The sequence below is a fragment of the Dermacentor variabilis genome, chromosome 3 (genome assembly GCF_050947875.1).
Source record: "Dermacentor variabilis isolate Ectoservices chromosome 3, ASM5094787v1, whole genome shotgun sequence".
Lineage (NCBI taxonomy): Eukaryota > Metazoa > Arthropoda > Arachnida > Ixodida > Ixodidae > Dermacentor > Dermacentor variabilis.
This window is the reverse complement of record NC_134570.1, coordinates 132455029-132482819: the sequence shown is the minus strand read 5'-3', so window position 1 is coordinate 132482819 and position 27791 is coordinate 132455029. Positions and strand designations below refer to the sequence as shown.

Sequence of the window (27791 nt, the reverse complement as noted above, 5' to 3'; positions counted from 1 at the left end):
GCTCCGTCCAACACCCCCAGATGTGCAGGAAACCAGCGGATTTCAATCCTCTCACTGTTGACCTTCTCTAGTAATTTTGTTGTATCCGTGTTACATATCCGTTGGTAAAGTTGCGTATGGCTGTTCTAGAGTCGCTGTAAATATGTGTTCACCGATTAGCCCGGATGGCTAAGGCGATTGCTACTTGTTCTGCTACTGTTGGGTCCTTGGTATAGACGGTGATGGCATCCCGTATGTTACTGCAGTAATGGGGATCGTAAGCACCTGTCGCCTACAGCACAGTGAAAAAAAGAAGCACAACATTGAAGCCACTTGACGAAACAGCGGAGGCGGCGCACCACAACCGGCGCCGCCCCGCTCCTTCGTAACGGAGAGCGTTGAGGAGGAATGAGAAACATAAGTATTGCTCGTGGATCATCTATACGCCTCGTAGTGGGGCTTCTTGAAAAACTATTTGATTAATATATTCGTTGAAGGCATAATAAGGGTTCCAAGGTGTTTTTCAGGCCTCAAAGAAGAGTGGTTCAGGACGAATATACTTTATTTGTTCATAAGCTTTGTCTCATCCCAGTCTTGACCTCGTGGGTATGAGCCACGAGCTAAGAGGAGAAAAAGAAGAATAACGTATCGCCATGCAGTACACCGAGGCGACCGACCATCGCAGCCGTTGTGCCTGGGCGACACGCCACTGGGAGCCGTGCGTCATCGCCTCGTCGGTGGTTCTGGGCGCCGTCCTGGGTTTGTCGCTACAGGGCCACTCTCTCAATCAACGGCATCGCATGTACATCGCCTTTCCTGGAGAGGTGTATGCAAGGGTATGAGTCTGTCGCTCGGATAAGCCCATTCATTCCGCAGAGCGAGATAACCCCATCGTCATCACGACTGAAACCCATAACATAGGACATTCGGTTTAGTCGGTGCGCATTTCAATCGCTTGATATTCAGGCACGAGATTTCTCTCAGTTTGAGGAGAGAAAGAGGAAAATTAGTCGAGAAGAAGCAGGCCAGCCTAGCAGTACACAGGGCCATTACCAAGTCGGGAGCGGCAGCTTACCGCTAGCCTTCGAATAAAGAGTATAATATCGTTGCATTATACTAGTACTAACATATGTAACAGAAACTTGGGGGTTACCAGACAAATTGATATGCGTAATCTTGAGAGAGGAAGACTGCGATGTGGATCAAGCAGTTTTAAAGTATCTAAAACTTCCTTGGTGTTGATTAGAAGGCAAACAGGAGTATGGGAAGAAATGGAGTTCAGCGGGCCATGTGTTGAACACTTAAGCGTAGTTCTGTTAGAATTACAGGTGGTTATGAGGGCAAGAGAAAAGCACTAGAGGTCGCGTCAGAGGAATATAGGTGGTGGAAATTTGCAGACATAGGATGGAATCAGCTGACTCGAGACAGGCGTAATTGCAGATCGCTGGGAGAGCCGTTCGTCCTATAGTAAACGTAAAATAAGCCGATAATGCCAATGAATCTGAAACGAGCACAGTCAGCAGCAAAAGTTTGTGTACTACGCCATGGTGGCCCAAACTGTACCTCCGTGCTCCGTGCTCCGTACCTCCGTTAAGCCAAGGGTGCTGCTGAGTACATAGCTTCAATGGAAGTGTGTCGCGTTGCGCTCGCAATCGTGCCGATTGTTTCGTTGCAAAAATGGCGCTTAACATACGCGTCGACACGATACCTCTCTGGTTCGGCAGCGGAATGAGTCGATCTTAAAGGAAGCTTCTAACCATTTAGCAAAAGTAAAGTACCCTTTCGTACCTTTTCACTGATGATACTCGGGAGCCAGAAGACCGTGGTGTCTGCCGCAGAATCGCGGTTTTCGGGACGATGAGGAAGGTACAAAGATGACACAAAGTAACGGCACAAAAAAAGATGCGCGCGCAAGAGCATGGCAGTTACGCCTACGATCTATACCTGTGACATTAGCTGTCAGGTATATAGAAGGCGTGGAGACGCCATTCGGCACAAGCTCGCATGGTCCGTCAACATCTTCCCTGGACTCTGCATACCACGTGGTATGGCAGCGCTCCCATCGCGCAGGTTTAACAAACAGACGTGCTGACGCTGGTATACTCTTCGTTCACCAAAGTCACGGGGAAACACTCTGTTTGTATTGACGAATATGCGTGCTGTGGTTATCTTCGCCTGTTGTGGTTCCATCATAGAAGTTTCGAGGGCCTATCTTGTCGAAAGAAATCAATGAACGGCCGTTGCTACCTTGGAAAACTCTGTAGCAGGACACAGCGGAAACGATGGCAAACGAGAAGAGAGCGAAAAATTCGAATGCAGAGAAGAATAGCCAATGAAGCCAACAGCTTCTTTGGCTCCTTCCCCGTTCCAGCGTTGGCCGGTCTTTTACCGCCGATACATAGGCGCCGATGCGCAGCGCGCGTGCTCTCGCCCGAACGTTTGTCGCCACCCATCAATAGAGAGTTTAGTTTAGGGGACGCAAGCGGCTTGCGTACGCAAGAACTAGGGGCCACGGTACTGCGCATTGCGTACGCAAGCCGCTTGCGTTCCCTAAACTAAACTATCGCTCTTTGAAACGCGTGTGCTGTCGCGAGAGAGCTTTGAGGCGACTGAAGGTTTAGGGGCTGGGGTAGAGCGCGAGGGAAGGACAGCCCTCCTATTCTGCCGCTGCCCTCTCCCCTTGTGATGGCTGAGGAAGATGGCCCCGTTGGTGGAAGAGGAGGATGGCAGGCAACGCCGGCCCACCCGCTGCTGCAGGCATCACATGTATGATATGGCTTATATGTAGAACCACCTATGATATACCAAGCGCTACAAATGTGCCTGTTGGCGGCTGTGGGGCCCATATTCAAAAATAGCTCTCACGCTAGAATTGCCTCGCAAGAGAAAATTCCGAACAATCCCTATGCCGGACATATTAAGAGCGGAGACGACCGATAATGCCAATGAACTCTTACCAACAAAAAGTTCTAGGAATTCAGAATACGGGCAAAAAAGTATATATAATGACCACGAAAGGTTTAGTCGACGATGTTTTTTTTTTTGTGACTTCGAAGTTGAAAAAATAATAGTGCAGAAACCATCCACGATGGTTGTCAATGTAAGCGAATAGCCTAGTGCTTCTAAAGGGTTAGTCACTTCATTAAATTAATGATGCGCTTGAAGGCTTATATTAGAGCGCAGCTCTTAAGTCCCCGTTCCTGCGTTGAGTGCCGGCGTCGTCGGTGTAACCGAGCGAACGAGCAGAGCGAGGGATGAAAGGGCGAACACGGAAGGGAGTGCAGGATGTAAAGCGAGGAGATCTCGAGGAGGAAAGCGTAGGAGGAGGCTACAGTGAAAGCATGAGGCGGAAAGTGGAGGAGGAGGGTACGGCGAAGCGTGAGGAGAAAAGCGCAGTGCTGCTCTGCGGCGACGATGGTTCAACGATTTGTTCAACTTATCTTTGTGCAATCGTTTTTTTCCTTGCCATTCGAAGCTGCCAGTAGTTGTCCCTGTATTTAAATCCGGCAGTGCTTGTCATGGAAATAATTTTCGACCAGTGTTACTTATTTGTTGTATTGGAAATGTTTTTGAAATGGCAATGTACGAACGCGTGAGCTCATATTTCAAACAAACATGTCGTCTTTGCAACACCGTTATTGAAAAGAACGATCCGTTGAATCAAATTTATGTGCCCTTCTTGGATCGAGTGGGCCTCACGTGTTTAATCGCGGTCAGGTAGACACAATCTCCTTTGAGATGACTAAGGCTTTCGACACGGTTTCTAATGAGGTACTTTTGATGAACATTGAAAAAATACGGGCTAAATTTGTCCCATGTATTGCAAATGGCTCAAAAGCTACCTTGGCAGCTGCCGCTATCTGGACAGAGATTCTGGCTGTGTGTCCAACGAATTTGAATCTTCATCGGGAGTGCCTCGAGGCTACAACTGTGACCCGTTGTTGTTTCTAGTTTTTATCAATTATTTCCCCCTACATGTCATGAAATCGAGGATTTTGTGCTTTGTAGATGATTTAAAATTATTACGTAAGATTGAGAACTTAGGGGACTGCCGCCGTTTGCAAGCTGACATTGGCAACATCGAGGAATGGTGCTTGATGAATAAGCTTAAACTGAACAACAAGAAAACTTGTGTCGGGATTAATTAAGAAGCCTAATTTGAGAAGCAGTCAAAGAAGCAACTGCTGCTTATAGAATCTGAACTGCAGTGTTAGTTAAATCCTTGTATTACTGCCGAGCGTTTCTGTGAATAAATGCAAAAATTCAATATTACACCGTGAACTACTTGTCGTGAGCAAGCCTATCTTAGTGGATTAAAATCAAGGTAACTGTTGTAGAAGTCATATATAGCCCGTGTTTGTGACATACTTGTTGCATCGCGGCAGGTATGGTATCATAACTGGGTTCTTATATGCTATGTTTTTGCACTTGTCGATCCGCGCATGAAAAACTCGCAGTGGGCTGGTTTTCGCTCCTTCGGCTGGTACTTTAGCGTTGCCTTTGATAGCTGCATTGTCGTCTATGAAATAAGCTCTTTGAATAAGTTTTCGCGAATGAAGACCTCGTAACAATATACTTAAGACGACCGCCATAAGTATACAAGCAGAGGGAACGAGGGCGAATCAACGAAAACACCGCATAAGGGGCCCTGACACCGCCCGAACTGTAGCAGACGACAGGCACGAGTCCGTGCCCTGACGTCACGCGAGCGGCGCTCGCAGAGCCCCTGTAGTTCGTTCTTAGGGCTAATAGCTGACATCAAGCTGCGGTCGGCTACATGGCGTAGATACCGCGGCCGCCGCGGGGTGCCGCAACGAGTCCACTGGCTAAGCGCACTGGGGCTCGCTGAGGAGAACGTTTTTAGATTAGATCTAAAATTAGGCCTAAGATTAGATCAATCTAAGAGCGCTGGCTGAGGGCAACGGCGTTTTAGAGCATCGTAGGCACCAAAATTATAAGTCGTGGCCCCTACGTGAACATCCAAAATGAAATTTGAACTGCGCGCCAGGGTGACAAAATTATTAGAATGCGGAGCGTTGTGGGCACGCCTCATTGCGCCGTAGCGTTCGCAGTTCACGCCATTGAAGAAGGAACGGGAGCACAGCGGGGGCCGTGTTTGATTTCCATTAATTCCGCTTCTGCCGAATGCACTGAAGTAGTTTTTCCGGCAAAGTATATCTGAAATAGCCTATTTTCAATTCAAATGCCTTTTTCCACTTCGATAAAAATTAGGAGTACGCTTAAGCTTCGCCTTTAAGAGTGGAACGCGATAGCATTCAAAGATCCCCGACTGCTTCTCACGCTTCCCGGTAACTGGAGCCTATGTAACCTAAAGCCCCTCCATCAACGCGCCACCGTCGCTGGTGGCGCGTTGGAGGGCTTTAACGTGTATGGAGGGGCTTTAATGTAACCGTAATGTTTACCCGGAAACGCTTGTCGCGAAGGTTATGCACGAAGGCGAGCTTTGTGGCGGAACCATGGCCCCTTGCGTGGGCCGCGATGCAACGGAGGCGAGTGCCAGGAATCGGCGAGTGAAGGAATCGGGCGTGCCGCTGCGTGACCCCCCCCCACCGACACCCTTCGTGCCGGTGCGCGCAGAATGGCGGACGCCGCTGCCGGTCTGTGAACGCTGCGGCCGGTTTGGGTGTGTGAAGGGGTTTCTTTGAGTTTTCGCGTAACAGAATTAGGTTTTCTCGCATAGTCAAATTACAATCCGAGAGCTATCATGTCCGTAGGTTGTGTGCAATCGTAGTTTACGATTTTTCTACGTATTTTAGCTTGAGAGATTAAGTTCAGTCAATTTCTTGCATCATATAAAAGGCCTGGGAATACGCGGTTCGAAAATCTTTTTCCCGATACGACGTCAGGCGCCGGACGCTTGGTTTTCTGCGACACGGGCTCCTTAAGGCTACTGCGTTAAAAATGTTTCAGGGCCCCTATAATGTGTAATATTCGAGTTGTATTCGAAACTTCAAATATTCGCCCGCCCCTATGGAGGAGCATATCTATCGATACAGCCCAAATAATTTTCTCGTTAACGTCCCTTTGAAGGCATGTCCACATTAGGGTAAAATCCCACGCGGAAAGCTGCTCGCAGCAAAACACACCAGCATTGGCGTGTTCACACGTTACACTTACGGGCTAGCGTCGTTGCGGCCGCGACAGGCACGTGATGGATTCGTTTTCGGCTGCAATCGCTGCGGCTGTGATCAGGAACGCCGAGAGAGGGTGGTAGTTGCTTGCGGCGTTTATCCACGTGAATGAATCGGTCGTTTCTCATTGATCTCCCCGATCGGCGGCGAGTTGAATTTCACAAACGATAACTCCGAGGGCCATTCGCTCTGCGGTAGGAAAATTTTGCCGGTAGCCTGTTTTCGCGGAGCTTTGTCTGCCGCCTGCGGTATGCCGCGCGCGTTTTTCCCGCCAGTGTGAACGTATTTTAGGCCCTTCAGTCACGGTTTCCACATTTTGTGGACGCGACCGGTTATTTCCATTTCTATGCACTGGTAGCAAGGAATAGAGCACAAAGATTAAGCTTAGGGTAAATTGAATATTTCGCTAAACTAAATTACTTGTGTTTTACTTCTGAGTGATATCTATCGTTACAGACAGAGTAGAGCTTTCGTGAAGGCACTAACGTGTTTTGCATGACGTTTGATGTGGGTCATTTCGGTATAGCCACCTCAAGATATTTAGTTTTCTTTCGTGAAATGCTTGCGGCCAATAAATAACTTGTGCATGTAATTCGAGCGGGTGATTCAATCCTCTTTATAAAGAAACATAACATGACTGACTTTTACAATACTCAAATGTTTAGTTACTCTGTCATTATGATGACTCGTCATAAAATGCACAAAGACTCATCTACCACGTTGACTTGCTTTCAGTGGAGTCTCGGGCAGCCTGGCATATGTCCATGTTTCATACATGCATCGATAGTCGATCATCCTTCGTGTCTGAAGGGGTTAATTAAGTAGGCTTCTGTCCTCTTGCGAGTATCCTGACCGCAGCCGAAGGACAGTGGTGTGGTGCCACACTGCAGATGCTGGCCATGCTGTTCGTGCCGCTCAAGGTGTCCTGCATCGTGGGCTCCATCGGGAGCACCTCGTACCGCACGGGCGGCAAGATGCTGCGCTGCGCGCTCGCCTACTGGGTGCTGAGCGCCGCCAGCGCCGCCGCTGTCGCCTTCGGCACCACGCTGCTCCTGCGCGCCGTTCGCAACGAGACCGCCTCGTCGCTGCAGCTCAGCCCCGCGGCGCCGCTCAACGTGACAGCCCTCCACACCACGGACCTTGCCATGGACATGATTCGGTGAGCCTCGCTGTCGAGTGGCGTTAGCGTGCTGCAAGTGCTATAATAATCGCTTTTAACGGCGCTGATTTGTCCCTTGCCTAACACTCCTTTATTGCGAAAGCAAGTACATAGACATTCCAGGCGGATTTACTCTGCCGTCGTCGGCGTCGCCGTGAGTTTCCAAATTAATACAGAGTGCGTTAAGATCGCTTCCGCGCGCCGTAGGCTGTAGGTGCAAGGGAAAGCATGCGAAAACATGCGAGTTTTTCATGTTGCTCCACAATTTCCTCATTGACACTTTTCATCTAATATTAGCATCTGTGAAGTTGATTAACAAATTAAGACTAATTGTGCAATTTAGCAGAATGCAAAAAAAATAATCTGAGTATGTCCAAACGACCGGCAATCAACATTACCTTGGTTCTGTCAATCCAGCTACGCGGCATTTTCACATTTTCAAATCTCGGTGCGTGATAATTTGGGACATCCTGTATGTACAACGTGACAATATCGTTTCAGGGGCCTCTTCCCGCCAAACATCGTGGACGTGTCCATGAAAACTTGGCCGTCGAAAGAGGCCCCGCGCGTCAGCGAACTCTGGGCCGACGAGTCGCATAAGTCGTGCTCGCAGCGGTACCAGGAACGCGACAGCGGCGCCGATTACGAGAACCCGCTCCGGCGGGTGAGCGGCCTCGGTCTCCTGTCGTTCACCGTCGCCCTGGGCTTCGTGCTGGCGCACAACGCGGACGACCGGAACGTGTTGCTCAACTTCTTCATCAACCTGAGCAACGGCATCGCCGCCATAGGCCGGCTGCTGTCCTGGTTCCTGCCCGTGGGCCTCATGTCGCTCACGGCCGACGGCATCCTGGAGGCTGCCGGGAAGCTGCGCTCGGCGCACAGCGTCTCGCTCCTGCTCACCTACTCGCTGAACGTGGTGGTGGCCGTGCTGGTGCACACTTTCATCGTGCTGCCCCTCATCCAGTGGCTCCTGGTGCTGCGCTGGAACCGCGGCATGGTCGGGTTCATCGGACAGGTGCGGACGCGCCATCGTTGCGGCACTGCGATTGGCCCCCATGACGGCCTCGGTTCCTGGCCGACCAAATCAAACGCGACATGAATGTTAGCACACGAACGTAACCCTATACGCGCACTGTAGGGTTGTGTGTGCTTTGCGTTGACGCCTGTGCATGTGTAGCTTTCGTACAGGCAGGGACAAGCAGTTTCCGGGAATTCTAGATCCCTCATAAAGCATCCCCCTTCCCACCCACCTTTTTTTTTGTTTATCGGGTTTATTATATCCAAGGAAAAAACTGCTACAGTTGTCGGATGTACTATATTTCTGAAAAAAATCACCTCGAAATTATTATACGCGCATTGTTTCGAGAGTGCTTTATGATCAATCCGCCGTTGATGCTCAGTGGCAGATGAGCTCTCCTGCTGGGCACCACGTCGTGGCTTCAATTGTCGATCGCAGGGATGACACACTGACAAGGGCGGAATCCAATAATAATAATAATAATAATAATAATAATCCGCCTCCATTCCACCCTGTGAAAGTGAATGCACAGCGAAGTGTGCGGAGGCTAGACGACGTTACGCAAGCACCGCCACCACAAGCGATGCAAGTGAGGCGCGCACGCGCGTGTGCGGAAGTGCGATATTTATCCTGATCCTTCTTCGCCTTTCGCCAAGCGCAAGTGCCTTATCGAATTAAATTTATGTTGAAGAGTACATTGCGTCAGATAGTGCGTGAAGTAGGACTTACGCAAAAGCTGCAGATATGATAGCTCCGGACTGTTATTCGAATATACGAGAACACATAAATCTGGTAAGCGGAAACTAAAAGACAAAGCCCTTTTACAGCTGCCGTTTGATGATTTGGTCTCTACACCTGGCGTAAGTGCGTTATTGAATTAATTGAATTTCTCAAAGCAATCTGTGCCAGAAAATTCGTAAAGTATGACTTACGCACAGACAACAGACATAATAGCATCGGAATGTGTTTTGAACATAGGAGAAAACATAATTCTGTTACGCGGAAACTCAGACACAAACCTCTTTTCCAGCTGCCGTTTTTAGGGTGAGCACGCCACGATTAATCTTGACTGTACTTCGTTTCACAAGCTGTTGGCAGCGCTGTGGAAGGTAGGGGCCGCTTAGCCACTCAGGATCGAGCCCATCCGAAAATTGTATTCCTATGCGCCTGTCGCTCCGTGATAATGACAGGTGGCTCCATCTACGTTAAAATAAGTGTACTAGTAGTTAGGTTGTTTGTTTTTGTAGCAGGTGGCGCTGGTGCCTTTTGATCTTTTTTGTTTTCTTCTTGGACGGGCGACGCCCGTTCCAAAGGGACTGGCCCCATTTCTTCTTCTGCACACAAGCAGCCAAAATTAATCCGGAGAACTCCACCACGACGTCTGCTATAGCTCATTGGAATAAACGAGAAGAAAGCGGGTTAATCGATGGGCAGGATTTTTTATTAATCATATCATAAGAAGCCAACAAACATTGACACCAAGGACAACATAGGGGAAATTACTTGTACTTACTTAATGAATTAAAGAAGCCGCGGTAGCTCAAATGGTAGAGCATCGCACGTGTAATGCAAAGACGTGGGACCGTTCCCCACCTTTGGCAAGTTGTTTTTTCATCCACTTTAATTTCACCTAATTTATAATTTCTTTAATTCATTTAATTTCTTGAATTCACAATTTCCCCTATGTTGTCCTTGTCAATGTTTATTGGCTTCTTATGATAGCTCATTGGAAACGTTCTCGTTCTCATTTTCGCTGCTCTCATTGCTACAGTACCGAATGATCTCGACTTGCGCGAGCACAAGAAATCAATCCAGTTATCCCGTTAGAGGGGTTCACAATTCATCGTCCTCGTCACAACTGAGATCAGCACCGCTGGTTGTTCCGTCTTCCAGGTTGATCACAACAGCAGGACCTTGGTCAACAGCTTCGTCGATTATGTGGTCCAGTTTTCTCACCTCATTTTACTGATTGAGAACATGCTCCACATGGCTCTTCCACTTGTCAGTAGTCACTTGCGCCATGCTTTGCCAAACCAGAGGCTTTAATGTCTTCTTTCCACTCACCGCTAAGCACTTGACATCGCTCCAAACAAGCTATCTTGGGTTTAGTTGGCAATGGTAGGGTGAAAGGCGGACAACGAGGTGACCAGAAGCTTCAGCGATGCAGTCCACACGGTCTCGGTCCCCGCCTGTGTTTACGCTGTCGACAAGCTTCATGAGCTCCGCTTTCACCATGTCGCTACTCCATGCAACACCGTTTCCCGACAGCTGTGCCTGTATGCCCTTTTTGAGGCTGCTTATGCGCGGCACTTTACCTGCTTCACAGGATGATATAGCGCGTTATCCATGACGAAAAAAGTACCTGGTGGTGGCTGTGGAAGAAGTTTCTGTGGGAACCACTTTTCGCATTGGTCTCCGTTCATTTCGTCGTGGTAGTCGCTCGGGCTCCTCTTATCTCGCAAGACTTCCGCAGCGCCTTCGACAAAACCGCTTTCGTTGCCGCAGTGCGTCACAATCAGTCTGCCGCCTTTGCCACTGGGGTTCTGACGACCAGTCGAGAGTCCGGATCGACGCGCTTCGTGCGCAGACGGGATGGTACCGTCAATCCACACCCGACTACGCGTGTGGCCGGCGTTGACCTACGTTTCAACGGTGCAAAAAATTGACCTACCCTGGCGTCGCAGCTCCGCTATCTGGCGCAGGTACCGGCGGCGACACTGCGCGATATGCGTCGCTTCGATCAGCTGTGCATTCCGAGACCGTTTCTTGTATCGGAAGCCGAGCTTCTTCAGCATCCTTTGCATCGTTGCTGTGGACACAGTCGGTAGCGTTTCGTCCTCTTTGAAACGATGCACCACCTTGGCGAGAGTCGGAATCTCCGCTCTCTGGTGGCAGTTGTACACCACCCTCCGCAACACACTCAGGTCAAAATCGTCCAGCTTCCTTGTCCGCTCAGCGCCTTTCCACCACAACGCTTCTTTGGTGACAACACTCTGCGCGCCTTCCCCGTTGTCCACTGGTAGAGCGTTCGCCCACTCACCTGGGTGAGTTTTGCAGTTCTCTTGACAAGCCAATTCAAGCTTGACTGCCTCACTCGACGCGAAGCCCTTGCAGAACGTTTAAAGCTATCTGCTTCGCCAGTTACGGCAAACAGCGCACATTCGACGGACGGCACACAGGGGACACAACCGAATCGGGCGACGCCATGTTGCCGAAAGACGGCGCATCACCACCTTGGCCTCCGAGGAGCTGTGTTCGTGCGGGTCATTGCTATCTAGTTTCGCGAGTGATTGAAAGCGCTCTCTATGCTTTAAGATTGTCACTCCAAACTCTTACAAATTTTTGTGTTTAATGTTGTAAATCAAGCCCTAAACTGCTCAAATATTTGACGGACTATTTGCTGTGCTCCTGCAGCCCTGATTGGCTAAGAGGCCCCTAACTTCTACAGCGCTGGAAACAGCTTGTGAGACGAAGTATAACTAGAGGCTTACAGCTTTGCTGTAAAACGCATCTATTTCAGTATTTTTGTTCTCGTTTGGGAATGCCGAGTGTCGTAATTTAATCGGGAGCCATCCACTAAGATGATTTGCTGATGTCATCCTAGCCGCATTGATGGAGTGCCAACTGAGTGAGAAGCTGCGTAAGTGACGTCACATGCCAGCTATCTATATGGCGTCTCGGAGAGCCCGCGCGTTGCTTTACGATGTTATAGCATATCAGTCATCGAGTCACGGGCGATAGTCCTGCATCATTTATGTACACCGTAAAGATGACTACGCGGAAGCAACAAAGGTTACGCATGTCCTATATTCCACTGGGAGAAAAAAAAGGTCTGAAATCAAGACTTCATTACGAACGCAGGCTTGCGCGAACTTGCGTTCATAACGGCGCCAGAAGAGTTAGCGAAACACGCTTACAAAAAGAGGTACGAAATAGACGAAACGAACGCGCTGGACATGAAGCCACCTAACCTTGTACCTTTCTTCGACCGCGTGTTTTCCTGAATTGTGCGCTGCCAACAGGAACGCGAGCTGCAAGAACTAGTCTGCCTTTCCGCAATGCCCACTGGATACATCAACATGACAACTTTGCGTCGATCGAAGCTGTGGTAGTATTCAGGAGTTCGAATTCACAACAATTATCGTTAGTAGATAGTTCTAGATTAGAGGCCCCAAAAGTTCCGGGCCCCAAAGACCTTTGCGGTTGTTAGCGTTGGGCACGAAGAAGAGAAGAGGTTTAGAATAGGGCTTTAAGTTTGTTGACAGCGTCTTGCACTTGCAGCGACACTACGGCGTTAAAGAAAACCTATTAGAAACAATAACATATACGATTTAATGATAAGAAGAGTAATTCCGACTTTCGGATTTTCGCATTTAATTGTAATTTAGAATTTACGTCGAGATGAGGCATTAAAAAAGTTGTTGGGTGTTTGTGCATGAATGTTTACCGTATTTAAGGGTTGTTTATTGTGTGCTGTGCTAGGAACGATGATGGAACGCTATCAAACTGGCAGGAGCAGACGACGTTTGTGCTTCTTCGGCCTAGTAACTGTGCCCTTGTTTTGGCGCTTCGGGTTGGCTGCCTGCTTCTATTAGAAGCCTCTTGAGGCTATAGTTTCGGGGATGAATTACTTTCAGGGTCGAGTTCTAGCACCAAAATCAAAGATCACTCTCTCGCAAATAATGCATACGTAATGTGCACGATGTTCATATACCTGCAGGAGGTTTCTTTGAGTGTTATGCCGTTCACAACCATGTGTACCTGCAGGCAAGAACCCTGTCGCGGCTTGCACAGCTGAGTCCGCTTCATGAGTTATTTCTGGTGCATTGACCAGATTCTCTATTTGGATTTCTGAAGAAACTTACTCGGCGTGAAAGGGCTGCGATGTATTCAAGGTATCGCCGGTACGTGCGAAAGGCAATGCGTTTGAGTGTGTGCAGCATTATGTAGCTGCTGATTCCAACTACCCGAATGTTTGCGCTGCTCGAAGTGCGTACATGTGTAATTGCGGGTACCCAATTGACTGTCGTGTGTCGAGCTTGTGCAGCTTAATAATTTAATCATCTTAGTACCACGACGACCGAAGGTAAGGCGCGTGACATATTCGCCTGAATAACGCGAGCGTCATGTACAAACGTGCGTGATCAACGCGGAGCATCTAAACTATTCTCGTCGTTTCGGCATGACGCTGTCATCACTGTGCGCAGTGAAACTGCTCCTACGGCTTTATTACAAACGGTTGCCGCTGGCTCTCAAGCGCCAGCATCACAGCGGAACTTGTACTGCCGTTGTCAACAAAGCGTATTCAAGGACGAAAGTTACACATAGAAATGGTTTCCATCAAGGAGCGCCTTCCCCCTTTGCGCAGTTTCGAAGTCAATATGAGCCAACGAACTCGTTCACTACTTTGTTCTGCCGAGCCGGCGAAAGGGGGAAAGCCAACTTAAAACAGTCAAAATTATTTGCAATTGCTAATGAACAGCTCGTCCTCACAAAATGTATTTGCAGTGCCTAAAAAAAGTATGCAATGAGAAAGCTACGCACTCTCAGTTGTACAGCAAGAACGTGTGTTACGTTTATAGAACGGTGTATATGGCAGCACACAGCCTACGCGCTCCATAGCTCCAACACTTGTTGACGATAGCGCAATAACGAGAAAAAAAAATCTCAACGAGCACGGAGAACAGCACCCGTGCATAAACTTACCCATGTCTGAGCTCTGTACCCCGTCAACAAAGAAAAAAAACTCCGTTCGTGCACGTTTGCACCTTCAGTACACTTAAAATGAATCCCTACCATGAAACAGAACACAGAGTTCTTCAATGACGCTGGTAGCAGCGAAACTTAGCCAAATATGTGAAATCCTTTGCGAATGCCTCGCCACGGCAACTCGACGGCCAACTGTCATGGTGGTGAGTGCGCCTAGACCCGGAAAAGAATAAAAAAAGAAAAATGGCGCGAAATGCTCCTCGCCACAGCTGCGGTGGCAAGATAAAGGTATGTCGCTACCTTTGCTTTTATTCAGGGAGCTTAGGGATGCGCTGAGGCGAGCGCCATCTGGTGGTTCTGCCAGAAACCCAGCGCCGCGAGCGAGCAAGGCCACAGCAGCAGCGCCCGGAAAGTCAGGAGGAGGGGCATAGAAATATTCGCTTTATCATTGCTTCCGTCCAATGCAGGCCGCAAAACCATATCCTTTAATATTAGTTTATCCTTGTTACTCAGAGAGCTGTCGCACGCCACCCATAGGAAACTCAACGGGCCTCTTCAATTATCCGTCCCTGACAGTCGCGGACTGCCCGAAGCGGTGCTTTCAGCCAATGAACGTTGGTTATGAAGCGTCTCCGGCAGTCCTGGACAGCCAAACATGACAGGTCCATGAGGCCCCCTTGCCACATGGCGGCTATGATGAGTTCCCATCTCCTGTATTTGCTTCAGGCGCTTCAAATGCACAAGAGCATGCATGGTCTCAGAGATCTGGCTTTTAGGGCTGTTGCCTCGAAAGCGCCGAGACAGGGGGCACGATTGGGACACTGCCTAAACCAATTACCACCGCCAAAAGTAGCCAGAAAGTTTCCAAGTTGTAACACGAAGTTCGGTCGCCAGGAGCCTCTAAAGGTAGCACATTTGTAGAGAAGTCGCCAAACTGGCAACTCTGCTGGATGTGGTCGCACCGGCTCGCACGACTGCCGCGTATGTCGGGCGGCCGCAGCCAATGACAGCGCCGCTAGCCGGTTCGTCATGGTGACGTGGAAGATCCGGCGGAGTGGGGCGGGGCCGGCAAGAAAGTTCCCTACTGCTGGTGATTCCTTACTTCCTTACTAGTTCCTTCCTTACTGGTGATCATCATCATCGTCATCATCATCATCAGCCTAGTTACGCCCACTGCAGGGCAAAGGCCTCTCCCATACTTCTCCAACTACCCCGGTCATGTACTAATTGTGGCCATGTTGTCCCTGCAAGCGTCTTAATGTCATCCGCCCACCTAACTTTCTGCCGCCCCCTGCTACGCATCCCTTCCCTTGGAATCCAGTCCGTAACCCTTAGTGACCATCGGTTATCTTCCCTCCTCATTACATGTCCGGCCCATGCCCATTTCTTTTTCTTGATTTCAACTAAGATGTCGTTTACCCGCGTTTGTTGCCTCACCCAATCTGCTCTTTTCTTATCCCTTAACGTTACACCCATCATTCTTCTTTCCATAGCTCGTTGCGTCGTCCTCAATTTCAGCAGAACCCTATTCGTAAGCCTCCAGGTTTCTGCCCCATATGTGAGTACTGGTAACACACAGCTGTTATACACTTTCATTTTGAGGGATAGTGGCAACCTGCTGTTCATGATTTGAGAATGCCTGCCAAACGCACCCCAGCCCATTCTTATTCTTCTGGTTATTTCAGTCTCATGATCCGGATCCGTGGTCACTACCTGCCCTAAGTAGATGTATTCCCTTACCACTTCCAGTGCTTCGCTACCTATCATAAACTGCTGTTCTCTTCCGAGACTGTTAAACAATACTTTAGTTTTCTGCAGATTAATTTTCAGACCCACCCTTCTGCTTTGCCTCTCCAGGTCAGTGAGCATGCATTGCAATTGGTCTCCTGAGTTACTAAGCAAGGCAATATCATCAGCGAATCGCAAGTTGCTAAGGTATTCTCCATCAACTTTTATCCCCGATTCTTCCCACTCCAGGCCTCTGAATACCTCCTGTAAACATGCTGTGAATAGCATTGGAGATATCGCATCTCCCAGTCTGACGCCTTTCTTTATAGGGATTTTGTTGCTTTCTTTGTGGAGGACTACGGTGGCTGTGGAGCCGCTATAGATATCTTCCAGTATCTTTACATATGGCTCATCTACACTCTGATTCCGTAATGCCTCCATGACTGCTGAGGTTTCGACTGAATCAAACGCTTTCTCGTAATCAATGAAAGCTATATATAAGGGTTGGTTATATTCTGCACATTTCTCTGTCACTTGATTGATAGTGTGAATATGGTCTATTGTTGAGTAGCCTTTACGGAATCCTGCCTGGTCCTTTGGTTGACAGAAGTCTAAGGTGTTCCTGATTTTATTTGCGATTACCTTAGTAAATACTTTGTAGGCAGCGGACAGTAAGCTGATCGGTCTATAATTTTTCAAGTCTTTGGCGTCCCCTTTCTTATGGATTAGGATTATGTTAGCGTTCTTCTAAGATTCCGGTACGCTCGAGGTTATGAGGCATTGCGTATACAGGGTGGCCAGTTTCTCTAGAACAATCTGACCACCATCCTTCAACAAATCTGCTGTTACCTGATCCTCCCCAGCTGCCTTCCCCCTTTGCATAGCTCCTAAGGCTTTCTTTACTTCTTCTGGCGTTGCCTGTGGGATTTCGAATTCCTATAGGCTATTCTCTCTTCCACTATCGTCGTAGGTGCCACTGGTACTGTATAAATCTCTATAGAACTCCTCAGCCACTTGAACTATCTCATCCATATTAGTAACGATATCGCCGGCTTCGCCTCTTAACGCACACATCTGATTCTTGCCTATTCCTAGTTTCTTCTTCACTGTTTTTAGGCTTCCTCCGTTCCTGAGAGCCTGTTCAATTCTATCCATATTATAGTTCCTGATGTCCGCTGTCTTACGCTTGTTGATTAACTTAGAAAGTTCTGCCAGTTCTATTCTAGCTGTAGGGTTAGAGGCTGTCATACATTGGCGTTTCTTGATCAGATCTTTCGTCTCCTGCGATAGCTTACTGGTTTCCTGTCTAACGGCGTTACCACCGACTTCTATTGCGCACTCCTTAATGATGCCCATGAGATAGTCGTTCATTGCTTCAACACTAAGGTCCCCTTCCTGAGTTAAAGCCGAATACCTTTTCTGTAGCTTGATCCGGAATTCCTCTAGTTTCCCTGTTACCGCTAACTCATTGATTGGAATCTTGTGTACCAGTTTCTTCCGTTCCCTCCTCAAGTCTAGGCTAATTCGAGTTCTTACCATCCTATGGTCACTGCAGCGTACCTTGCCGAGCACGTCTACATCTTGTATGATGCTAGGGTTCGCGCAGAGTATGAAGTCGATTTCATTTCTAGTCTCACCATTCGGGCTCCTCCACGTCCACTTTCGACTAACCCGCTTGCGGAAAAAGGTGTTCATTATCCGCATATTGTTCTGTTCTGCAAACTCTACTAATAATTTTCCTCTGCTATTCCTAGAGCCTATGCCATATTCCCCCACTGACTTGTCTCCAGCCTGCTTCTTGCCTACCCTGGCATTGAAGTCGCCCATCAGTATAGTGTATTTTGTTTTGACTTTAACCATCGCCGATTCCACGTCTTCATAAATGATTTCGACTTCCTGGTCATCATGACTGCATGTAGGGGCATAGACTTGTACCACCTTCAATTTGTACCTCTTATTAAGTTTCACAACAAAACCTGCCACCCTCTCGTTAATGCTATAGAATTCCTGTATGTTACCAGCTATTTCCTTATTAATCAGGAATCCGACTCCTAGTTCTCGTCTCTCCGCTAAGCCCCGGTAACACAGTACATGCCCGCTTTTTAGCACTGTATATGCTTCTTTTGTCCTCCTAACCTCACTGAGCCCTATTATATCCCATTTACTGCCCTCTAATTCCTCCAATAACACTGCTAGACTCGCCTCACTAGATAGCGTTCTAACGTTAAACGTTGCCAGGTTCAGATTCCAATGGCGGCCTGTCCGGTGATACTGGTGATACCTTCTTTTATTCTCCCCAGTCTAGCCGCTCGTCTCTTTCGCCGCTGACGACGGCACAGAAATAGGCTACAATCTTTTTTCTGATGCGAAATAATTAATAAAATAAGTGACCTGGGAAGTGTGCCTGTTATAAAACATTGCGCGAAATAGTAAATCGTTGTTGCCATTTCGCCTCGCATAGGTCGGAGCAGCTGCCGCAGCAACAGTCTATAAGCGAAGCGGCTCGTGTGATCGGCGTGTTTTCTCATCGCCACTAATGGAGTCGGGAAAACTAATTGCATTTTCGCTTAAAAGCGACATTAGTGTGCAGACTTTCATTCTCTTGACGAATATAGGAGCTTTGCTACGAGCTGCGGACGCATTGCAAGTCTCTCCAGCGATGGCCGGCTCGCCTGGCTTGCTAGTTCGCTCTTCGCTACTGTCGGTGCCGAGAAAGCCAAATGTATTGTAACTTGAGCGCGACATAATTGTGTACGCGTTGTGCAGATCGATATAGGCGCTTTATACGGGCAAAATAAGGTCAAGTCGCAAGTGCCACGGGCCTCGATCGGACCCAACAGCGCCGTGAGCAAATAGCCCTGCCACGTACTAGCCATAGGCGGCTTTCAGTGTTGCCGACACTGCGGACGGCCTTGTGGAAAATTTGCCGCTGGCGTAGATGTGCTTTTATTGGTATCGTTTGTGTAAAAGGAAACGTCAGTGCAGTTTGTTTCTACTTTCTTTGCAAAGCTCCGAAGTATTGGGAGCCTCCACGCGGGGGTTGGGGCGGCGGAGGTATACGCTTGGTTCGCCTGTTCGTACCATGTGTCCCGAGTCGTCTTACACGGCATATTGGACTCGGATGCGTCACACGACGGACTGCGCCGAAATCGGCATCACGTGTATCACGCTCAACGCACGCCAATGCGGTCCGTAGCGGCTGCATTCCACTGCGGCAATAACGTTCGTGTGCCGGACGCCGTGGAAAGCACGTTAGAGAACCGCACAACTTGAGGCGCTTCAGTGTGCAGACACTGCACGTCTCTGTAGCCCTCAATTCTTTGAATGCGCTCAACAAATATTGAGCGTTGGTCGATGAACGCAATCCACAAATCGTGTCGTACGGTCTTATAGGGTATCTTCCTGTCTACCGAGGCTCCCGCTTGTGCCTCATGTCTTCTTCGTGCTCTAAGCGCTGCAGTCATTTACGTTAGCTCTACATTTCTGCATGTCTTTGATGTCATATGGATCGATCGGCCTTGCTCCGTTGATATGAAACTTTGTTTTGAACCTCGCCGTGTCGAATGCGTTACTTTGCTTTGCGTTTCCCATGTCGTGCTCGTAGCCTTTTCCGTATAGGCTAGAAGTATTGTACAAATTAAAAGAAAACGAATAAAAAAGGTACGCGCTTCTCTTACGCAGACGTACGTGCCGCTGGTGGTGAGCGCGAACACGCGCTCGATGGCAGCCAGTCTGCCCCTCGGCGTGTCCGTGCTGGAGATGAAGTGCGGCCTGGACGCCCGCGTGGTGCGCACCGTGCTGCCCTTGGGCATCGTGCTGGGCCGCTCGGGCAGCGTCGCTCAGCTCGCCGTGTCCGTGCTCTTCCTCACGCACATGCACAGGGTACGCGGCGAGAAGAGGAACTCGGCCGCGCGCTGTCCGCGAGTTTCTCTCGTGTCGGGAGAGTATAGTCGTGGCTCGTGCGTTCGAGTCCCATCTGATGGTGAGAGGATGTGCGAATATGTGAACTTTGCTCCGTAATTGACGATTGTTAACGGACCCGACGTGGTCAAAACTCCACTGTAGAGCAGAGATGTTGACGATATATGCGCGCGCGCTCTAATTTCGCTGCAATGTTCAGCACGTTAAGGGAACCGACGCATGATGGGAACTACACTGTAGCACATGTGCATGGTGACGATGTACGAGTACGCGTTACAGCAAAAATAAAAAAAGAAAGAAAAAGTAAGCGATTGCTATTAACGTGACTTAATTCAATATTCCGATTCAGTGCAGTAACCAATTACTGATACACGAACGTAATTGGGCAGTTACTAAACAGTAATGAACTACTTTTAGATTACTTTCCTCCCAACTTTTAACATTGCACAGATCTAGTAAACACAACGACTTGGCCGAGCTCTTTCTTTCTTTATTCAATACTGCAAACCTTGTACAGGTCCAAGCAGGGTGGGTCAAATGGCAAGAAAACAATAAACAATAATAACAAAGTTAAAAAAAACATCGAAGTGTGGCGAAAGGCAATAAGGAATCATTCCAGTCGGTAACCGTGCGAGGGAAAAATGAAAACTTGAATAAATCTGTTCGCGCAAAATACGGCGTCAGGGAATTAGGATGATCCTCTGCATCCTCTGCAGCTCTTAGCACGTTGTTTATCTTCAATAAGAATTACTTTTCAAAAACCGTCGGTCATCTCTTCTCGTTTTCTTGCAAAGGCGACAGTCAGCGTCACTAAAAGCTCGCTTGATGTGCGCGCTGGAGGGCAGGCGGCGTTGGCACGTACGAACACACCGAGTGCAAGATGGCGGTAGCCGCAGGATGATAACTGTGGGAAACACGTAACGCAGGTACGCGCGGTCATCTCTCTGGTCGCTGTGAATTCCAGAGCGCGGGGAATTCAGTGTTTTTCGGCACAGCAGCTGTTTTTTCACCTGGTTACATCAATTGGTTACTGAAAAATATAACAGAATTACGGTGATAGGTCTTGAGCAAGCAATGTAACTGTTAAATTACAGAAGTATCAAACAATGTAATTGATTACAAGTAAATAATTACATGTAATTCGTGGCGAGTACGCACTCAAATTTCGCTACATATTGAGTTTGTTAGTGAGCCCGAGGTTGTCACAACTACACTAGAGAGCGCACGTGGTCACAATGCGCGAGTAGTCACTCCAATTTCGGTACATGTTAAGCATGGTAAAAGACCTGACGCCGTCAAAATTACGCTAAAACACGCCCCAACCCCCTTTAAGTTATCTTTTATAATAAAGAAAGTTGAAGTGTTCCTGGAAGCATCTTCTCCGCGGCAAAAGAAGCTCGCAAGGGGAACGAGCTTGAGTGCTATAAAGAAAGAATCAATTGAGCCGGCGCCACGAACTATTTTCCGCAACAGGGGCGGAATTCCCTCAGCCGCACTGTTTGTTGCGATTTCTTAGCGAAAAAGTTCCTAAGCTAAGGTGAAAGTGCAACCGAAGTGGCAGCACATTCAACTTACGGCGTCGTATGAGAACGAAGAGGAAGTAAAGCTCGAATTAAGCGACAAGAAGTAAAACAATTGCGGCAACGGATAGCATGATCGCACATCATGCATGTGCAGGGGAGGCTATATTCTTGCGGCAAATCATTGCAGAGCCCATTTCGACAGCTTCCGTTTCCGGACGTCGGTTGGAGCGCCGACAAGCGCAGCTGCTATCGCCCGTTCACCGCACCGCCGTCTAAAGAATGGAAGATGAAGTGTCACGCATTCTTCTCACATTTCTACGAGAGACAGGACTGAGAGAGAGAGTATATGTATAACTTTGGGGGTTTTACGTGCCAAAAACCACTTTCTGATTATGAAGCACGGCGTAGTGATGTACTCCGGAAATTTGAACCCCCTGGGGTTCTTTAACGCGTGCCTAAATCTAAGCACACGGCTGTTTTGGCATTTCGCCCCCATCTAAATGCGGCCACCATGACCGGGGATCAATCCCGCGACCTCGTACTTAGCAGCCCAGCACCTTAGCCACTAAGTAACCACGGCGGGTAGAGAGAGAATATGTGTGTGTGGTGGCGAAGCGGAGGGTGTGCTATTTTCTGCGGCCCTTTATGGAGCACGACTCAGTGCCTTAGGGAAGGGGAGGGGGATATAAGGAAGAGAGAAAAGAGAAAATGTCGAGGCGATTACGGAACCCGGTACCGTCACGTACCGCTGTCAGTGGTAGCGAAGCGGCGCATTCACAATTTACACGACTTCCCCGTGTCCTCTAGGAACGTGAGAAGGTACCTGAAGGCGAAGCCGTGGTGCAGGCCGGGAAACAGCAGCTGCGATGCCAAGACTGCAGGAAGTCCCAGGCGTCGGAATGATGCGTATAGAGATTCCCTCTCTTTGGAGAAAGCGGGACAGAAACAAAGCAGACGGTCGATTGTTTCTCCCTTGCCGCACGCTAAACAGGCCGGGGATGGAGCCAGGCCTTTCCTTTACTTCCGGTACAGCACTGATGGGTACATTATGATATTTTTGGCGCAGAAAGAGACGGATCAGACGGAGAAAGTAACGACCAGGCCTGCCAGGCAAATCCCGCCTTTAGCAACAGGCACCGTTCTGCTCCACAATGCTGCTCCGCATTTCGGAGCGAATTCGTCTCAAGAGCAACAGAGCGGTAAAATTTTGGACGAATTAGCGATGCTGTAAAACGTCATCAGCGTATGTTTATGTCCACTGCAGGATGAAGGTCTCTCCCAGCGGTCTCTAATAGCCGGTGACCTGCGCTAGCTGATTCTAAGTTGTGCCTGGGATCAACCCACGTATGGGGAGTGCTCAACGCCTGCTTCACCTCCGGCGCTGGTAGGCCGTGATTGCACTATCTTCGGAATCGACCCACGTATGGGAAGTTTTGTATCTACGCACGGACACGATCCTGGGGGAGCTAGCCCTTAACAGCTTCGCTGAAATTCGCTGTAAAATTGGTTACGTCATTGTGTTTCTTAATTAATGACGACGACGAACGCTGCAACAGTGGCACGAGCGCGTCCGTGCGTTAACTCCGAGGGGCGCTAACTGGCCAGCTGTGGAGGAAGACGACGACGCTGGAACTAATCCTGATGATAGTTTAATGTTAACACATGGACACGATCCTGGGGGAAGTAGCCCTTAGTAGCTTCCCTGTAAACATGAAACGTATCGTTATAAACACGGTCCTAGGACGCGGAAGGCCCCTTGGCTGGGCATGTAAAGGAGCCTTCGATTCCGCATGACAGCAACAATTTTCTCGAGGCAGCGCTAAGAAAGCACATATTTTACCGAGACATCCCTTTTCAATATGGCGTCAGCCACGCGCTCCGCCGGTCGCTTTTCACTGTACCTTCAACCGAGGTGCGCCAACTGTGTGCAAAGGGCAGGAAAGTACGGGAGTCGGCGGCTTTCGTAGAGTGCGGTGTCGGGCGGTGGCGGTAGGGTGAGTGCATAGCCAACAATGTAGCGTGAGCGATTCTGCGGGTTCCCTGTTTACCGCATGGCGCGTTTTCCGCGAGCGAAAAACGCGAGGCGCGGCGAACGCCCGCGTTGCCGTCGTCGCGCGAGCACCCGCACGAAAGAAGGGAGCGGCGCTTTCGCGTCGCGTTTTCCGGGTTGCCAGACAACATAACTCCCAACGACATGAATTGTCTCATTTACCGCATATCTAATATGCCCTTAAACTTACAGAACACTACAATAAAAATAATCTTAGTGTAATTAGACAGCGACATTCTTGTCCGAAGTGTTTTTATCAAGCTTCATTTAAAGCAGCAAGATTGTGTGCGAAACTGCGACTATGTACCTTCCGCATGCTGAGAGGCCGCTGCTTGTTTACAACTTCACATAGAAAATAGTGTCGGTCGCTTAATACCGAGCAGAAGAGGCCATTGCTACTATTAAGGGGGATGCTCAGGGCTACTGCTATACCATCTACGCTGAGGGTATCAGCTATAGCTCGCCAAGCCTGGTCACGTTTGATGTTCTTGTAATTGTGGTCGCGTACGTCCCACAGGACGCGACGCTACTCCACTTCAGTTATTATGGCCTCGTTTAAGGTTGCTTTGGCCATTTTAGGTGAACACGATGCGCGAACGAAATCACGGTGGCACGTGCTTTCTTTAACGCACGCGCCAGTTCTGCCGAGAGAAAAAAAAATTGCGCCAGGGAGGTTCCGTCGAGATGCGCAGAGAGCAGGGCCATCTGGTGGCAAAACCAAAAACCAAAATGCCACGTGACCAAATGCCACGTGACTTACCTGAACTCTGATTGGCGGACGCGCCGCGCGACGCGTTTTTTTTTTATTCTACTCCGAGCAGCAGCAGGCGGCGGCGCGATTTCGTGACGGATCATGCTTGGCACGCGTCAAAATGGCGCGCGTCAGTCGCGCCTGAAATCGCGCCATGCGCGACAGCTCGCGATAGTTTTGAATGGCTGAATTGAACCGGACACCGCCAAATTTCGGGCTCATCGGCCCAATATAAGGCTGTGTTCCAATACTTGCCTCGACGGCTAAGCGGACAGCGGCCATCTTAAGTATCGTTGCAATTCTCACGTTGACGTCAAAGTAGACAGCTTCGCGAAGACAGCATCGAAGTCAAAAACGATGCAGGCTACTTTCCGGTCCGAACAAGATCGCAGCGGAGCAGGACGTTTGGAAAACCGACAGGAAGCTTGTCTGCGCACAAGTAAACGCAGACATGCTATGCTACACCCTTAATGTAAGCTAGCTCGTGTTTTTCATAGGGTCCCAGCCGCAAAGACTTAAAATGCAGAAATAATTTGTGCTTTTTTTCACCTTGTCGCCATAAGGTGGCATCAAGTCGCAGAGGCGTCTTCCATACGTCTTCCAGACTGCTCGAAACGCGTTCTATTACGTGACCTCGAGGCTGTCTCCCCGGCCTTCTCATTAGCTGTCTACGTAGACTGTCTGCGATACTGGCCAGAACTGGAACATACCCTAAGCAGCGTATCTGTTACAGCGCAGCTGTATACACGTCTACCCTCCGATATATTTTTACAGCGAAGCTGTATACCTCTACCGTCCAAGGAAATTTTCGTGTCGTTGGCGTGGTAAGCAAAAAACTCCCCATACGTAGGCCGATCCCGCAGATAGTGCAATGCCGGGCCGACCCGCGGCGGACGCGAAGCAGGTGTTAAGCACTCCGTATACGTGGGCCGATCCCGAAGATAGTGCAATACCGGCCCGACCTGCGGCGGAGGTGAAGCAGACGTTAAGCACACCCCATACGTGGGCCGATCCCGAAGTTATTGCAATGCCGGGCCGACCCGCGGCGGAGGTGAAGCAGGCGTTAAGCACTCCCCATACATGGGCTGATCCCGAAGATGTTGCAATGCCGGGCCGACCAGCGGTGGAGGTGAAGCAGGCGTTAAGTGCTCCCCATATGTGGGCCGATCCCGAAGATAGTGCAATACCGTCCCGACCCGCAGCGGAAGTGAAGCAGACGTTAAGCACTCCCCATACGTGGGCGATACCGAAGATAGTCCAATGCCGGGCCGACCCGCGGCGGAGGTGCAGTTTGTCATTAAGGGCCCCACATACACAGATTCGCTGGTCATTCTTCTTCACAGAGTGGAAGGGCACTGAGTTTTTCAATGTCCGTGCCTCAAAGCTCCGGTGCCCTCTATGAGAAGGGAAAGCAAACCACTAAAGCATGTACTGACACCTAGCGTAGCAAGAAGAAAACTAAGAAACCGCGCAATATCGTAGAGTTTCATACAGTAATTACTAGAGGGAACTTTGGCACTACCGTCTACAGGAGCTGCAATCGGAGCGGTTCAACCAGCATGGGAATTATGGGAAGTACATAGATTTACCTATACATCGTCCTTCTGGCTTCAGGCGGCTTCGTAACTTTGTAAACGTGTTATTGTCAACAAAGTACTGTGTAATAAATAATTAAATAAACATTATTAATGCTTTCCGACACAAGATTCGAACGCAGGACAGAAGCCCAACATTGAAACCATTACGCCACGGACGCGTGCATCGACAAGCGGCACAGAACGCCCTTATGGATTTCTCGCGGGCAAGTCAGCTCGTTGAGACGCTTGGCGCGTTTCAATTTGGCCATCTCGACAGGGTGAACTGCTGCAATTTGCGGTTGTGTGTGTTCGCAGTGAATGTGTCTGCAGTTGCGTTTATGCCGAACAGTGTATATCATAGCGAGCACAAAGCCATTGTGACCATCGTTACTAAGTGACAATGAGTGATGCAGTAAGTTTACCACATGTTTTCTTATCACGACATATACAGCTCCGCTGGTGATCCACCTTCGCAGGGTGGACTGGCCTTGAATTGTTATTCCGAACTAGGAAAAGGATCTTTACACCATTTAAAGAATGATCTCGCCGGCTTAAAATGAAACTTTAAAGACATGTGTTTTATGGAAACCTTAAGCGTGTTAGATTATTTTGTTATAACCGTTAGTTAGTTTAAGCCGCTATATTACAAAAAGAATATTACTTATGGAAGGCGTTATGAATACCTGCCGAGCATGAAACTCGCTGACTCGCAACGTTTCGCATATGGAGCAGAATAGTTGAAATAAGAAATTACTTGGTCAAGACAGTAATGAAACAACACAAAAAATGAGAGCGAAATCAGACTTGCTAGGGCAATAACGTGTGTGACACTGGCCTTAAGTTGCACTGCGTGGGTCGGGATTCCGTGCGAACATTGAGTAGACACTCTTTTAGTAATTACAAGCGGATAAACTCTTAACTGCAGTACAGTTTCTTCTAATATGCAACTATCTTTTTGTGTTAGTGTTTTCGAGAGATCTCTTTCTTTCTATCGCTAGTGCATAAACGTTTATCTCTCTCTCTATTTTTTTTTCGGAGATATTGGAGTCAGTCACTTAGTCGTAGCTGGCAACAAGGTACATCCTGTCATTTCTTGCGCCACCTTTTTTAAATAGCTGCTTTCCCCAGTAACTTTGTTGCTCAAGGGCATGGTTTCTTGCTGCAAATTAAGAAACACACAAAAGGAAGAAACATAGACGACTGCCGCCCGTGCGTCGTCTATGTTCTTGCCTTTTGAGTGTCTCTTAATTTGCGCAAAAAAAAAAAAGAAGGCACGTCCTTCAGCAAACACCAACTAGGCCAACAGTTCTGCTGAATTTTTGTTGTTGAATGTGAACCAACTCACCCGCCAAATATTTTTCTGTGCTCTGTGAAGTACTGTCGTATGGAACCGTTATTCCTATTCTGTTCGTATGGATCGATGGCTCACATTTGTATGTATGCATAATACAATAGTCTAGCGCACTAAAGGAAAATCTGGTGCTCCATCACGAAACATTAACCAGATTTTCATTGACTGCTACCCTTTCGAATACAGACTGCCCTTGTCGAAACACTGGCTCAAATTCTTCGCTCACTGTTTAGCATTTCGTCTTCTTTTCCGTGCTCCACCCGCCCCCTTTCTTATTCAGAAATTACTATGACAGGCATACGTTATGGTATAAGAGGAGTGTCAGTAAACGCAAATCTACTATAGTAGTAATAATCGAGAGGTTATATGCAGCGATAGGTCTGGTTTATGTGTGCTGGGGGAGCAGCCAGCCTTGTGTTCAACTCGAAGAGAAAATTCATCTTGAAGCATTGGTTCGGGTCTGAGGCTGCTCGTTGTCGCCCAGTGTTACCAAATACTCAAATGCTTCTATTATTTGGTTGTTGTTTTTTTGTGGGTGTGGCGGTGGTAGTAGTATTTCAAATTGCAGGTGAACCTCGAGGGCTGGGAACTGGTGGGCGCCGGTGCAAACGCCATGGTGGCCAGCCTGACAGATCACGGAGCTTCGCCTGAAATGGTCAACCTGCTTCTGGGAATTAGAGGCTACAGCGAGCCGCTCGTGGAGGCGGCCAAACCGTTTGTGTGCGTTTACTCGCTCCTTAGACCCGGGTTTCGACCGGAGGTGTTTAACCGCAGGTCGGTGCGTGTTGACGAATAAGTTGAAAATGTGCGCAGATTGTGTGTGCTCCCACAGACGTCTTCCGAGGGAGGAAGGCGGGAAGAAGGGGGAACGTA

General features: G+C 48.8%; 1 protein-coding gene across 1 annotated transcript; it reads left to right on the top strand.

Annotated features, from left to right (window-relative positions):
* Positions 1 to 632: 632 nt before the first annotated feature.
* Positions 633 to 8389, top strand: LOC142574763 (excitatory amino acid transporter 1-like). Its single transcript, XM_075683781.1, has 3 exons — positions 633 to 815; positions 7022 to 7290; positions 7792 to 8389. The coding sequence occupies exons 1-3, from the start codon at positions 633 to 635 to the stop codon at positions 8387 to 8389; spliced, it is 1050 nt and encodes a 349-aa protein (XP_075539896.1).
* The last annotated feature ends 19402 nt before the right edge of the window (positions 8390 to 27791 follow it).

Bases quoted from the DNA above. Each gene is read 5' to 3' on its own strand.
- LOC142574763 (XM_075683781.1), top strand. From the start codon at position 633: ATGCAGTACACCGAGGCGACCGACCATCGCAGCCGTTGTGCCTGGGCG. The intron at 816-7,021 runs GTATGAGTCTGT...GCCACACTGCAG, and splicing joins CTGGAGAGGTGTATGCAAGG to ATGCTGGCCATGCTGTTCGT. The intron at 7,291-7,791 runs GTGAGCCTCGCT...ATATCGTTTCAG, and splicing joins CTTGCCATGGACATGATTCG to GGGCCTCTTCCCGCCAAACA.